The following is a 15,663-nucleotide window of genomic DNA, read 5'->3' as shown; positions in this document are numbered from 1 at the left end:
AAGTTTCCTTTTGCTTATTTTCACTCCTCCAGGCTGTGAACCCTCTGTGGTATAAAGGGAGAGCATTTCCTGGTGGCCTGTGCCTAGCTATAGCTCTCTCACCCCTCTCTATCTGCAGTCTGGTGCTCTGAATTTTATCCTTGAAACAAGAACTTCCAAGTGTGGGCAGTGTCTGGCATGGAGGGCTGTGATTGTACAGTGGAAGAATAAGGTTTAAAGACTCCTGCCAGCCTGTGACTCCTCAGCCATGTGCACTTTGAATGCCCTTGATGGATGGTTCCAGGGACACCATTCCATGTTGGTCTCCATTTGAAAGCACTGAATATCCAGCCAGCACGGGACAGTCTTTGTTCAGAGCTGTTTAGACTGGGGTGAAGTTGATCCTGGCTCTCAGGTCTGTGCCCAACCTGTTCAGGCTTCTGCAGTAGTGTGGTGGGAGCTGTTGTTTTAGATGTGTTATGTAGGTGTGAAGCTTCCCAAGCTTGGGAAGGTCCCCAGGCTTTTTGAACAGCATGGTGTGTTGTTATCTGTTACTGGCTTTATGAAAGCCTTGGCATTGGGTTCCTGAGGTGGAAGAAAATGTCTGGTCACCTCAATTTGGATCATTATCTAACAGACCTGTGTAACCTAATTGCCAGACTATTGAGCATAGTAGTTCACAGCTGATGACTGAGAACCTTCCAGACTGAGGCACTAATTCATGGGAGATAATTGATCAAAGCGTCATTTCTGATAATGCTTTAACATAACTTGAGTAATACAAGGTAGAATACACCTCATCTTGGTTTGAAGGCAAACCACAAGCAGATTGTGGTAGTGATGTGGAGTTCTGTTTATTCTGCTGTCTCTTCTGGGTGGGAGGGGATAGGTACTACTCATGTGGCTGCACTGCATTAAATGTATTTGCATGTTACTGCCTGTATTCATGGCTGTAGCCAGAACTGCTGACACTCTTGGAGTGAGCAGGGAAGACTTTCAAATTACTGTAAGGATGTATGGTTCTCCAGAAGATTAGGGACACAAAAGTGAATTTCATTTAAAATTAAGGGAAACACCAAGAAGAAGAATTCTGTTCATCCAGGGCATATTCTTTATAGATCTATTATGTTACTAAATCTGAGGTGTGTCAAGGAAGTTTCTTTAACAGAACAGAGCACCCTGCGCTGCTCAATGTCTGCAGAGCAAAAGGATTTATTTAAGGCAGGCTACAGTGTTTAACATTTCTCATTTGCATCTGGACAACTGGATGGTGGAGCTCGGTCCTTGTATGTCTGCCTGTGGTCTGTACCACTGCTGGCATGAGCTCCTGTGGTCAGCCTCTGTTCTCCCTTGCACTGTGCAAACCTGCAGGGCTGAAGCTGCCAGAGAGACCATGGGATTTCCTCTTGGAGTGCAAGTGTAGGGTTGGTGCTTTTTCACAGCAGTTTCATAGGATTGTTTGAAGCTTCTCTCCTCTCTTGCTGGGTTACTCCAAGACCAGGCTGGATGCTAAAGATGCCTTGGAGGTGTGTCCTTTGCCTCTGTGAGAGCTTGGTTAGGGGTCACGGTCCTGTCCTCTGGGAAACATGTGCTGGTTGCAGAGGTCTCCTCTCCCTTCTGCAGGGCATCCTGCCAAGGAAAATAGACTAAGGCAGAAGCAATTCCACTGAGATCGTGTGCTGTCCTGGCTGTTTCTGGATGAAGCAGCTGGACAATTCTGCTTTACAGAAATCAACATAAGACAGCTATGGCAGAGCAGGATTCTGGTTTTTGTAGCCAGTGGAGCCAAAGCTGAGAACAGGAGGATCCTGGCTGAGGCTGGGAAAGGTGCCCCTAATGACAGGGAGGGCAGTGTGGTTGGGAAGGTGTGCCTTGTTTGAGGTGGAGGCTGGTAAAATATGAATCACATCTGTTTGAAGTAGTGATGAAATTCCAGATGAAGGTTTTCTGTAGTACCTGCCCAAACAGTGTGGTGTGCTCCAGCTTTCCTTTCTCCCTGGTTGGAACGGATGGTCCTGACCTACTTTTAGCAATCGTGGTTCTGCTGAGCGCTGCCCAGGCTTGGCTGTTCCACACTCAGATCCGCTGTGTTCACTCTGAGTGAGGAGTTTCCATCAAATGCTTGGCAGACAGGCAAGAGCTGTTCCTGAAAGAGGGACTGTGGGTGCTCTTAACTCAGATCTGCTACTTCTGTGCTGTGTGGCTCTGGCCCTGGGTTCACTTTCCCATGGTGTGCATTAACTTGTGTTGCGCTGTCAGGATTCAGTTAGATGGTATCTAAATGTTCACTTGAGAGATACTGCCTTTAGAAACGACCAGGGAAGTTAGGCTTCCAGCCTTCTAAATACGTGATTAGGCAAGGCTGGAGTACATTCTTAATATTTAAAAATAAATAGTCTATAAATGTACCATAAAATAGAAGTTTAAATAGAATATCATCCTGGGGCAAATTGCAAAGCTCTGTGTAGCTCAGTGTCCTGCCTTTGACAAGATCCAGAAGCAGATGCTTAATAAGGATTGTAAGAAACAGGGCATGTATAATGTGATGGGTTTGCTTTGGGTTTCTTTTTCATTCTCCCCCCCTCCATTTGCCTCCCAGCTTATGACCATCATCAGTTTAGGGCCCTGCTTGGCAAGTTGTTGTATCTTATCATCTGATCTTGACTATATCTATTCTCCATTAATTAATGTAATCCCTCTTCTCACTTGTTTGTGTTCCTGGTCTCCATGACGTCCTACAGCATGAGCTCTACAACTTAATTATGCATTTTGAATGTTATTTGAAATAGTTTACATCCAGTGACAATGTCCCTGAGCTGACTTAGGAAAATTGTAACTTTGGTGAGTGCTTTCTTGTTTCTGCATTGTAAAATATGGTAGTATAAGCATGCAACTCCGTCGAAAACTCCGTGGTTTTCATCTTGACACTGTCATGTTTCAGACCTCTTGACTTTTCCATATCTTCCCCCCGGTTGTTTCTTTGTCTGTCCAAAGTCCTGCTCTGCTTGATCTCTCCTTATATGGAAGCTGCTCCATGCTTTTGGTCATCTTTGTTGTCCCTTTTGTTATTGTCTCCTTTTTCAGATGTGGGAATCAGAGCTGCCTTCAGCATTCAACAATATAGTGGGGACACGTGTTTTCTTTCCTGATTACTCCAAAGGCTGTATTTGCCTTTTTGCTTGGTGCTCAATACTGAACTGACCTATGAAGTTTTCAAAACTTTGCTGAGTGATAACAGCTAGTTTTGATCCTGTTGTGTTTATGTACTTAGAATATTTTTTGTTGGTTTTGGTTTTTATTGACATTCTAAGATACTGTGTAGTTACTTTAAGGTGCAGGAGTTCTCTTTTTACAGTCTTCTCTGAATTTGATTGTGAATACTAATTCTTTTAGTAATAAAATTTGCCACTTCTAGACATATTCCTCTTCTCAGATCTAATGTGAATGTACTGAACAGTGCAGATTGCAGAATAAGTTCAGATTTTAGATCTCACTGATAACCCACATCTGACAGGGAAACACCTGTCTTTTAACTACTTACTAAATCATGATAGGGACTGTGACTTTAATTCCACAATAGCTTAACTTTTTTTTCAAGAGTCTTAGCTGACAGTTCTTTTAAAATCAGTTTAGTTAATATTAACCAGATGAAAAATTGTCTTGGATCTCAGTTAAACAGAAGTGGGAAATCTGTGCTTGGAATTTCTGGGTGCTGCAGGGGTTTCTCTCTGCTCCACATACTCATCTATATTTTGGGTAACAATTGGCTTCTTGAACTCATGCAAGCAAATTTGTTTTTATGTGGAGCGATGTGCTTAGGTTTATGTTGATTATCACAGAAACAGAGAATTTGCTCAGCAGAGCCAATTGGATGGCTCAGTGAACCCAGCTTTCCTAGCAGGGTTTTATTACAGCTGTAAACCTGTCTAGGCTCTTTGGATATGCTCTAAGAGAATGGGATATTTGTTTCCTAACTAGTTTTTTTTTCTCCCTAATTAAAAGAATATCTAAGTCACTGATGGTATTTGTCCACATGCAAACATAACATGTGATGTGGCAGCTAGAAGATCAAGGGGTTCTTTTGTGGGTAAATGGAGACCTGGTGGGTTCAAACTGGAGAAAATAACATTTGCTCTGAGTGCAGTACTACCCAAAGGAGTGGCCTGTCCAGGTCAGGTCCTGTCAAAAGGGAATGCTTATCCAGGTCAGGTAGCTAAAAAAGTGTAATGTTGACAAATTGGGATGAACTCTGAGAGCTAGTAGAAAAATTAAGAATTTCTGACTGAAGAAGCTCGGACCACTTAATGTATCCATCCAAAGGATTATATGTGGCTGCAGTCTGTGATTTGGGAAAGCTCAAAGCTGGCAGGATGTGTAAGGGAAGGATTGCATTATGCTTCATCTACTTCTTAGGCATCTATTATTGTCTGCTGCTGCAGCTAGGGTTTCTGTGTAGGTGGACCTCTGTCAGAGTTAGAATAGCTGTCTTTATCTTCTTGCCCAAGGAGGATTAAGAAGGAGGATTAGTTTTCAAACTGTTCATGCAAAAAGTGACTAGAAGCTTCTTTGACTTGGAAGATTTTGTGACAAGCTAAGTTAGACAATGTGGCAAGGCATTTTCCTTGGGGTAAATAACCCTCAGGCATCACCTTGCTGGGTTAAGGTGGTAGTTTCTGTAACTTAGGAGCCCTAAGAAAAAGTTCTGGTATCACTAGGAGACTTTAGTCAGGAACTTGTGGGCTAGAAGGGATGTTTAGTGGCGTTCTGTGGTTTGATTACACAGAAAGTTGGAGCAGATCCTAAAGGACTTTAATCTTCAAATGTGTAACACTGGCAGAACGTTATCTTGTGGTTGTGTTAAGATGCTGTGAAACTAACAGCTGGCTTGATTTCTCCTTTTAAAAATGCACATGCAACATGATCTTGAGTTCACATTGAGTTAGTGTTTGAGAGGATGGTAAAGTGGAAAAGTCAACCCTTGATTTGCAATGACAGAATATAAGAATAGAAGAAGAAAACTTCTTCAACAGTAAGCATCTTGTGGTTACCTTATATTCCTTGTAAATGTTTGTGTAGTAGGTCTTGGTTTGTAAAAAGTTGACTATTTAACATTGTATTAATCATTAACACTTCATTAACCAGTTGAACTGGAAGCTCAGTGTTTTTAACACGTTTTCATCAGTGCAGGGGTAAAGTTTGATTTTGCTAGAGCTGTTTAGAGGAAATACCTGTCTACTGCCATAATTTAATTCCAGTATGGCTGAAATTAGTGTTTAGGTAGCCCCAGAGATGTAGAAGCACTTTCTGCAGTTTTTCCAAAGAGCAGTGCACAAGCATTATTTTGAAGTATCACATAGTTGACAATATTTTGTGCAATATCCTTTTAGTATAACTTCAAAACCCCATACAGAAAAGTATCTTGTAATGTTCAGCAACAAGTATCAAGAGTTTAGAAAACATAATTTTCCCAAGTATTTATCTAAGAATGCTCTTAATTTTATAGTACAGAATTTCTGCCACCTTGCCGTTTCATATTTGATATTGTCTTTAAGGGTTTGGGGTTTTTTTATAAGTTACTTTGACCTCAGCTTTGGTGTTATTCACGTCTGGTATAACAGAGCTCCCTTGTCTGTGCCAGTCCTGCTCTGACAGGATTGCTTGGACTTGGAATTCTCCTTGGGGTCAATTTTACTTGGAAAATAGAGGTTTGTGTTCATCTCTGCCGAAGCTGCTTGCTGCAAGTCTTCTTAAACAACAGAGCAGGGAACTGGCCTGGTAGTAGTAAATAAGACTCAAAAAAGATTTGTTTATTTAATGGGAATGCCATCTTTCACAGCAGAAAACAGCAAGTCTCTGTTGAGCATATGAAGCTTAGAAGGGACTATAATTCAGGGCTTTTGTGCAGAAAACATAGCAGTGGTCGTCTTCCTGCTGCTGGGCCATTTGAATGTGCTGGAGCACAAGGGTCGTCGTGCAGCTGGAAGAATGGAGCTTTTAATTTCTAAATCTTTTAGTGCTCACACTGTGAGTTGGCTCTGCAAATGATACAGTGGAAATTGCAGGTGCAGATTTCAGAGAACTAATTTTTTTCCAAGGCTAATTCTGCTGGGTATGGTGGTGAGTATGAAATCTAGCCTAGATTTCTAATCTAGCAGTTGGAACACTAGCTGACCTCTCTATGTTTGGAGGATAGAATGTGGTATTAGGGAAATAATCTGTGAGGATTGGAATAATCTCTATGTGTTGATATGCTGTTAAAATGTGGCCAAATGAGTTCTGAGTTTGTTTCTTTAATAAATAAGTAAAGTTTCTCAGAGGGATACGTAAGGTCAGAAAGGTAAAAATAGTGCTACAGAAAACATGGTTCTGCTTCAAATTTTAAATAACACAATAGTGCCATTGCTTTAATGTTACTGGTTGTTGTTACATGGCTGTGATATAAATATTCTGTGGCAGAACTGACTAATCCTCCAGCCCTTCTGTTGTGATCCAGATTAAATAAATGAAACTCAGCAGTATTATTTGGATATTAATATTTTATGGTGAGTTAGAGGCAATGTTCAGAGTATTGTCTGGAGCATTTTCCTATTTAACAGGAATTCATCAAAAAAATGGAATATTTAAAAAGAATCTTTAAACCTTGGCAATTGCATTCAGAATTAATTAAAGGCTACACACTTTTAGTGCAATCTGTCTGCAACAGCTGTGTGATACACTAGCAGTGAGCACAGGAAGCAGAATGGTTCAGTAAATCCATAAAGAGCTCCGTAGTGTAGCCTGTCATGAAACCATCAGATTTAAATGTAGGTTATCCTCCTCCTTCCTGTCCTCCCGGAGAGGTTGTGATGGGCTTAACTGAAAGGCAAGCAGAAAAAAGGCAGTGATGCCTGTGCTTGAGAAACAACTTGGAAAATGGAATTAAAAGACATTTTTTTCTCTCCTCTCTATTCTCATATAGGGTGCAAATGTTTCTATACTGGTAGCTATGCAGTCATGCTCATTTCTAATGTATGTTTGCTCACCTAGCAATAAATACAAGTTCATTTGCTAATGGGTCTGTAGCAAAGAGCAACAAAGAGCATTATATTCAGTGTTTATCCATTGTGCAGGGTGATTAGAACCAGCCTGCAGAACATGCTGTACTACCGTTTTGGTTTGTTTTCTCTGTTCTCACAGAGTCATGAGGACCAGACAGTAGTTTCTTACCTGGATCATGTTAAGGACTAGCTCTTAACAAAATGACTTCCAGGGGAATATTGGTGGCAGAAAGAAGAGAAGGTGGCTGAAAGAGATCTGACTATGGTCTGCTGGAATGAAGAACTAGTTGATTTTTCAACCTCTTTCCAGTAGAGGTGCTCCAATAGATAAAATGCTTTCAGTGAAACATTTGGGATAGTTTCAAATACAGATCAATGAGCTTGTTACAAGATCCATGTTGCTGGAGTGGTGTCATGTGCTGGGCTTTGAGTTGAAGTACTGGTTAGTTCTGCCCTGGTGGTTGCCAGTGGGGCTCTGTGGGACACAGAGCAGAGTCATGCAGCTTGTAGGCATAACCTCTAGCCAGAAAGCCACTGTTTTCAGAATCCATAAATCCTGGAGACACATGCCGATTTTACTTTGTAAGTGCTGGCAGAGGAAGGTTGCATTAGCTCAAAAGAAGATTACAGATTCCTCAGAGTGGTGTAGTATAATGACGTCTTGTGATTCTCAGCTGCTTCCAGATCAAAGATCCTCTTCTCCATGTCATTGTTGCTGTTCACAGCATAGTCAAGCTCCTGCTGTTGGATGGCCATCAGCCTATTGTTTTGTTTGCTGGCATTTTCAGCTTTGAAACTGAGGAGACTCCAGACGGTCGCACAACAAGCCATTGTGACATCTGCATGATGGCAGTGCAGAGGTACAGAGACAGTTGTGTGGTTAAGGAGTTCCTTAAATCAAGTTCTCTCCAATAGAAATGGTAAAAAACCATTAAAAATAACCGACACGTTGGAGTTGGAGCAAAATCTTTTCTGCTGATGTAAACCTGAGGGGATAGAGTCAAATTAGATCTCCTTTCTTCAGTCTGTGTGCATCTCCTTGCTGGCTTCTCTCACGTAACATCTCCCACACGATGAGGGTTTCTCTAAGGTTCTACAATGCACTCACCACCCTGGAACAGAGACTCCTAGGGTAGTCCAGGGCTGTTTGCCAGTCTGGGTGAAGCAGAGTGTGTTCATGGCTCTGAAGCAGAAAGCACTAAGTGTCCATTATCAGGGCAAACAAAAGCCCCAGTGTGCACGTAGCCTAAACACGGCGCTGGTGCGGTGTGAATCAGCGGCTGTGTGCTCTGGGGGAAAGCTGCCAGCCCAGAGCCAGCATTCCTGAGCCCGGGCATATCCTGACAGTGCTGCCTACTTACCTACAAGAACCGTGTGAAGTGGAGCTTTTCCAGAGCTTCACAAAGCCTATATTTAATAAAGTCTTGTTTTTATAATACCTTCCATCCGCTGGATTTCACAAGTAAACTAATCCTCTCAACTGGTCTTTAGGTAGAGCAAGGATGCCAGTTTTACTGACAAAGGAGCTGGAAAGCAGACTTCTGTGGGGTTTTTTTGCAATGGCAAGGGAGTAGAAGATGGATCTAGAGTCTTACAGCTATTGTTCTCAGCATTGCTACTGTGTTGTCTGCACATTGTGTGCTGGGCATTGTATAGAATGAGCGTAAGACAGTTTGTGGGTTGAGAAGTTTGTGACCTAAATTGGTTAAGTTCTGCAGTAAATGCTGGAATAGTTTACTCTTTAAATGCTGCAGATCTTTTTCTGCCTCTGTGCTTTAAACACTTCTGAGCTAAAAGCACTTTGAGCTTCCCAGGAAAACCCAAGAGGGCTGATGCCCTAGGAGGGAAGTGATGATAGTTTTTCTTAACTTTAACTACAAAATTAATATCACCCCTGAGGAGCTGAGTTGCCAAAATGAACACAGCAGATTACAGACCAGTTCTGAAGGAGATACTGTACTAATCAGCTCTGTGGAGCCTCTGACCCAGCTTGGCAGCTGTGTAGCTCTTTGCAGCTTTGATACCCTGTCTGCAAGAGGGAGGGAGGGGAGGAAGGAAGTAGATTCACAGCTGCATCACCACCTACTTCTCAATTTAAATGAGGTGGTACTCATAGTAAATTATTGAGTACTTGCAGCTGTTTCCCTTTCTCCATGGGGAAAGCATTAATCTAAATGTTGCAGGTACTTATTACCACATTTCCACCATGCTCTGGGGTTCCCCGTGTTGTCCAGAGCAGTTGTTCCTATCCATGGCATGGTTTGAGTGGATCACAGTAGTTTTCAAAAGGAGTTGGTCTAAACATCCTCTGGAGAGGAGTTGAACAGGTCTGGTGGTTCCCTGGGTCTCTCCAACATCCACCCTACCTGGACTTGCTTGCACTTTGAGACATGGGACAGGGAAGGAATGGAGCATTGTTCACAAAACAGGCATGTTTAAATCACAGTTCACAGTACTGGCAGAAGTGCTGTGGAGAAATGAGTTGCCACTAGGAGACTTCTACCCCAGAGAGTAGACTGGAGAGAAAAGACTGATGTGATGATTGGTGCCATGGTCTGGTTGAGGTGTTGGGCATGAGTTGGACTTGATGATCTTGGAGGTCTCTTCCAACCTAGTTACTCTGTGATTCTGAGTGCAGGTGAACAGGTAAAGGTGGTCTCCCCCTCACCTGCATGTGCTGTGTACAAGATGGACCCCAGGGAGATGGGGTCCCACAGAGTCTGGCTTGGCAGAACTGGGGACAGACTGATGGCCCCAGGGGGCAGGCTGCTAGTGACTGATACTCCAGAGGCCTCATCCTGGTGCTCAGGTTCTGCTTGGGTGGACAATGCTCAGTGGCAGAGATGGCATTGGAAGGTTTCTTTTGAAGCATGAGTGGAGCAGCCTTAGACCCACAAGAGACTGTTGATAGCCCTAAGTGATAACAAAGAGAGGGTTTAATTATGATATCTAGATCAAATATAGAGTGAAGGGCTTATAAGTTTGCTCCAAATTGGATGTCAGCTACAGTTTATTTAAACAATGGTCCTGCAGGTTGTGTTTGTCTTAGACACTGGTTTGTTTTACCCTGGTGTTGCTCATTAACACCATATGCAGTGTACTGGCTCCTATGGAAATTTGGTCCTGTCCTGGAGAACTTCCAATACAGCATCATAGCTCAGCTGTGCAGAGTCGAGTTAAATATGGATTTTTCTGATGTTACAAGAGTAGTGATCAGCTTCAGTGTTGCATTTACTTGCAGCATTGCACCTTCTCCTGAGGATGCTGCACCTGTCATCTGATGTGTAGATGACTGAATTAAATCTCTAATACTCCTGAAGGCCTCTTGCTGTGGGTGCTATTGAAGGATTTTGAGTGTTAATCTGTACTCCTGGCTCCCAGGAGTTATAACAGCCTTTCCTCTCTTGCAGAGTGTTTACCATGCCTCTGGAAACGTTCCTGCTTCCTGTTCTCTGTTTCTTGGGAGCATCAATTCCACAGGGACTGCAGTATACCACATTCTCACACAATGCTACAAAATTCCTCCACCTGTCCATGGACTTGGAATCTGGGACCATTTACTTGGGGGCCACCAACTTTCTGTTTCAGCTGACATCTGACCTGCTGTTGGAGAACATGGTTCAGACTGGACCAGTTCTGGACAGTAAGGATTGCCTCCCCCCGGTGTCAAAGCTGGAGTGCCCTCAGGCACACCACACTGACAATCACAACAAGCTGCTGCTGGTGAACACTGTGCAGGAGGAGCTCATTGTGTGTGGCAGTGTCCACCAGGGAATCTGTGAGAAGAGGAGCCTGGCGTCCATCGACCACGTCCTCTTCCGCCCAGAGAGCCCTGGTGACACTCAGTATGTCGCTGCCAATGATCCCAACATCACCACTGTGGGACTCATCGCCTACTCAAAGGATGAGGTGCCCTTGCTGTTTGTGGGACGAGGGTACACCAGCCGAGGAGTGGGAGGAGGGATTCCTCCCATCACAACCCGGAATCTCAGGGCCCACGGAGGGGATATTCAAGCAACAGACTCTCACTCCATTTTCTCCTATGAAGAAACAGCAAAACTGGCTGTGGGCCGACTGTCAGAGTACAACCACCATTTCATTAAATCCTTCACTTACCGCTCCAGTGTCTATTTCCTCTTCTACCGGCGGGACCTCAAATCCCAGTCGCGCGAGTACAAGACCTACATCTCACGCATCTGCCTGGATGACTCCCACTATTACTCGTACGTGGAGTTACCTCTGCTCTGTCAGAGCAAAGCCAACACTTACAGCCTCCTGCAAGCAGCTTATGTCACCCAGCCGGGCAAGGAACTGGCCCAGGGGCAGCTGGACACCGAGGGGGAAGTGCTGTTTGCAGCTTTCTCTGCCTGGCAGGCTTCTTCTGGGAAACTGAGTGAGGAGTCTGCGCTCTGTGTCTATGCCATGGAGGAGGTGGATCGCCTGACCAACTGGACTAGGGATGTTTGCTACATGAGAGATGGGAAGTCAGAAGAAGGGACAGAAGTGGCGTATATTGAATATGATGTCAGTTCCAACTGTGTCCAGCTGCCAGCGGTAAGTGGCTTTGCGCTTTTGAGCAGCCTGCAGCGTGTTCTTGTGTTGCTCCGTGTTCCTGAAGTTAGCTTGCTTACACAGATGGATGTTGAAATCTGGGTTAAAAGCCTTTGGGCTCAATCTGTTGTGTCCCACATGGGCATGATTCCTTGCAGAGGGAGAGGAACTGTATGTGGCAGTGGGAAGAGCATCTGGTGTGACCTGGCCCTGGGGCCTGTTGTGTGGCAATACCAGGCAAGAGCACTGAAGCTGCTGTTCAAGTCATTCTTTATCTGTGTCATCTCCTGGTCTGCACTGCAGGGAAGGAGAGGAGCATGTGTGCTTGCTCCTGTTTGTTGGGAAGGGAGTTTAAGGGCTGTGCTGGCTCCCTATTCTTATGGTGAAGTGCACCTCACAACAGCTTCCTGCAAGGGCACTCAGGAACAAAAAGGAACATTAGCAAAACCAGGTGTCAACAAAGAGATGTTCAAAACCCTCCTGGATGCGTTCCTGTGTAGCAGGTTTTAAGTGATCCTGCTTTGGCAGAGGGATTGGACTAGATGGTCTCCAGAGGTCCCTTCCAACCTTAATAATTCTGTGATTCTGTGAAAATCCCAGTTTCTTATAGACTGCTTTAGTCCTGCAGAATTTTGGGCACAAGAAGGATGTTTTCCTGAGCTGGCTCTTTTTCTCCAGAGCTGTAAGAGGTGATAATCTTTTAAGTTCAGTGACAAAAGCATGATGGGATGTTGCAGGATAAAAATATGTCCTAAAGTGGCTGTGACCCTGAATTCTCACCATCTGGCAGCCACACTGGCTGCAGAATCAGGGGCAGTGATATAAACACAGGGCAGCAGCGCTCTCCTGGATGCAGTGTCCTGGAATGAGGCTCTGTGACTATGTGCAGCCTGTTTGCACCAAGGGTATTTCAGGCAGAGCTGTATGTTATCTCGTGTCTTCCCTTTACAGAACAGGCTGTCCACAGCGTTGCCTCTTCCCAGCCTGGTGCCACAAAAAACAAAGTGGTACCACAGAGCTTTAGAAGCTTCTGGGGTTGGGTGTGTGGTTCAAAACCAGTCTTGAAATTATGGTTTTCCTTTCAGTAGTTAAAGCTGACTGTAGAGTACTTGTGGGACAAGGGAAGGGTAAAGAGCAGACTTGGAGCAGAATGAGTGTAAGGGTAGGAGGAGTATGTAAGAGTTGGGAGGTAGGAGACTGCCCAGCTTGACATCCTGCTTTCACTGTATTTCTTAGGCATGCCCCATGAGTCCCTTGAAAAGGCCACATGGAAGGACTTGTCATAAATGATTTTTAGGGGAACTTAAGGGAGTTAAATGTCAAACAGTTATGAGCAGATGAGAAAAATCCTTCATTAAAAACAATGCAGAGTACCCTTACACCATGTAGATGCACAGGGTGGGAGGAAAAAAGCAATCTCTCTGTGATTCCTGGTGCACAATCCTGGGGTCCCAGCTGGATGGTTTGGCTTGAGTGGGCTGACCATAGGGTGGTGTCTTATTAACAAGTGTGTCCAATGATATGTAAATGTCCTAACCAACCTGATCCTTCACCATTCAGCACACAGTAGCGGTTGTCGTTCAAATTGTATCTAACATCGTGTAAAGGTCTGTGCCAGCTCCTGTCTGCTCCAGTCAGGGCTCAGTGGGAGCGGCTGTCAATGGACATTTTATGCAGGAGCAGTTTTAACTCATTTTCAGTGGTGGCAGCTTGTGCTGGATGTAAGGATAATGCTAATTAATTTCACATTTTTCTGCCTCCAAACCAACTAGCGCATAAGGTATGCCCTTTTCCTTAGCTAGCTCTGCCTTCAGATTTCAGCCCTAAAAGGGAAGCTAAAATTGTGTTTTACAGTTCAATACAATCTCTTCAACTGGGGAAAAAAGTCCCCCAGCTGATTTTTGTAAGAATTTCAGACCCAGTTTATTTGTTCAGTTTGCTGGAGATTCATTAGTTCTGAGATTCAGGAGGCTATGTAGATGATGTTTAGCGACTTGATAATTTGGAATTGTGAAACATGTTTCTACAAGGCTTGAAAAGGCTGCATGTCTTCTGTGGGTGTAGTTTTCAAGGCATGTATCTTGTGCTTTTGTTTTTAGTTCTCTTCATGCATAGATATAGCTTGTCCTATTGTTGTTTCCTACCTGTGCAGATAGGATACACACAGCAGAATTCACAGCAGCAGCTGCTGCATTTCATTAAGACACTGGATGATCCCTCAAGTGCATTTTCTGCAATGTTGCCAAGATGTTATTCATTGCAAGCAATTCAAACAGCTTCTATGTAAATTTATATGAGTACTTTATACAGACAGCCCCTGCGAGGCCGTGGCTGGGCTGTGCCAGTGCTGTGAGAGCTTGCATAGGTCACGTTGGTTTGTGGTAGATAAATGTTGTGTGTAAAGTGACTTGCCCTTGGCATCACAAATAGGCAACAGCAGAGCTGAACACAACTGGCTTACGAATATTTCTGACTTGTATGTGGACTTTTTTAAAGCAGGCTTTGAAAAATCAGCCAGTAGTGAGGTCATTAGGCTCCAGAATTTGTACAAAGGTTGCAAAAGATATCTAGAATCCCATTCAAAATAAGCACTTAATACTTTGAAGCGTGGAATTTTGGCAGTGGCTTGTTTCCTAATAAATCTTACCGGAATTGGATAGCTGGAGAAATAGAAATCTTTAAGTTACAAGAAGATGATTGGAAGAAGATTAAAAATCAAACGACAGGTGGTAAGAAAAATGTATGCCACTAAAAATGAATGATAATTTAGAGGATGGTAAAATCATTGAAAGAGGATGATGGTAGCAATTTTTAAAAGCTATAACCTCCTCAGACTTTGTCAGAACCTTACACCAAGTGTGCAGAAAAATAATTGAATTAATATTTGAAAGGAAAAGAACAAAGCACTGGACTGAAAGCAGTGCTAGTCTAACTGGCATGGTTTGTTAATGGAACTCCTGTGTCAAGCCTTGCTTCCCTGCTAAGATAACAATGCGTGTGAGAAGGGAACAGAGCTGAGCAGGTTAAATATATTTTTCTGTGGAATTTCCATAGACTTTACCAAAAACTGCTGATTGCTTCTAGTTTCTCCAGGAAGCAGTCAAGTATTCAAAAAACAAACAAAACAAACAACAACAACACAAACACCAAAAAAAAAAAAAAAAGAGATGGGAGGAGAAGAGAGAAAGGGCCAGGTTTTCCACGGGATCAGTGAGTGGAGATAAGCAGAAGCCTCAGGAATGCCATGATGTGCTGTTATCATGGATCTGTCACGGGGGCAGTTCCCTTGCCTGGTGCCGGTTGGTACCGCGCAGCCTGAGCTGCCAAATGCAGAGCCACAGACATCAGACAGAAGGAATACATAACCCTGCTCACAAGGAGTCTAAATTGAATTGCCTGAGGCAAGAGAGAGAGCTGAAGTCAGTAAGGACCCATGGTTAATGTGCTGTTCCATGCTCAGCTTTGTCAGAGTAATTAGTGAGGGACTGGAGAAGAGAGTGAAAACATTATCCATAAGGGATTTCGTGATGAAAATCTTGAATTTACACAAGCCACATTGTTTGAAGACAAGCCACTCATCAATTAAAAAATGGTGTTTTAGGTATTAATTGTTGGGTGAACAATCCTGCATTCAGTCTCCAAAAGGATACTGTAAAATTGAAATGGACATGGAACAAGGCACCAAGAAGGATATAAAGCAACAGAGGAACTATCCTAGACAAGACTGAGTTTGTTACTTTGGAAAAAGATGAATCATAATGGGGTATCTTTTCTCTGCACGTAACAAATAGTAAATAGGTTGGCAGCTTTCATTGTCCCTCTTTAGAATGCAGTAAGTGAAGATTTGGTGGCACTGAGAGGGAGCTGACTGGAACAGGAGAATGACTGTTTCTGTGCAGAGCAGTGGAGTTAATGTTCAGAACTCTCACAAGACTTAGGAGGATTGAAGCAGTGTGCAATGATGTCTCTCATACATACCCTTTGATTCCTAAGTAAACTCTTTGGAGCAGGTTGTGTCCCACCCTGTGTTTATGCATGTCCTGATGCATTGGGATTCTACTTCAGGCTTAGAATTTTACTTGTAGGTGTTATAGCA

General features: G+C 43.5%; 1 protein-coding gene across 7 annotated transcripts in view; it reads left to right on the top strand.

The window, feature by feature from the left end:
• Positions 1–15,663, top strand: part of PLXNB1 (plexin B1) — a 77,101-nt gene that overhangs the window by 27,469 nt on the left and 33,969 nt on the right. For all 7 annotated transcript variants that reach the window (XM_033071256.2, XM_033071255.2, XM_033071251.2 and 4 more), the window contains one exon: positions 10,427–11,570. In XM_033071256.2, coding sequence (XP_032927147.1) covers positions 10,437–11,570 — 1,134 coding nt within the window. In that variant the 5' untranslated portion in view covers positions 10,427–10,436. The remainder of the gene's footprint in view (positions 1–10,426; positions 11,571–15,663) is intronic.

The sequence above is a fragment of the Catharus ustulatus genome, chromosome 13 (assembly GCF_009819885.2).
Source record: "Catharus ustulatus isolate bCatUst1 chromosome 13, bCatUst1.pri.v2, whole genome shotgun sequence".
NCBI lineage: Eukaryota > Metazoa > Chordata > Aves > Passeriformes > Turdidae > Catharus > Catharus ustulatus.
Note: the sequence above shows the minus strand (reverse complement) of the source record. Positions and strands in the feature narration are given on the sequence as shown.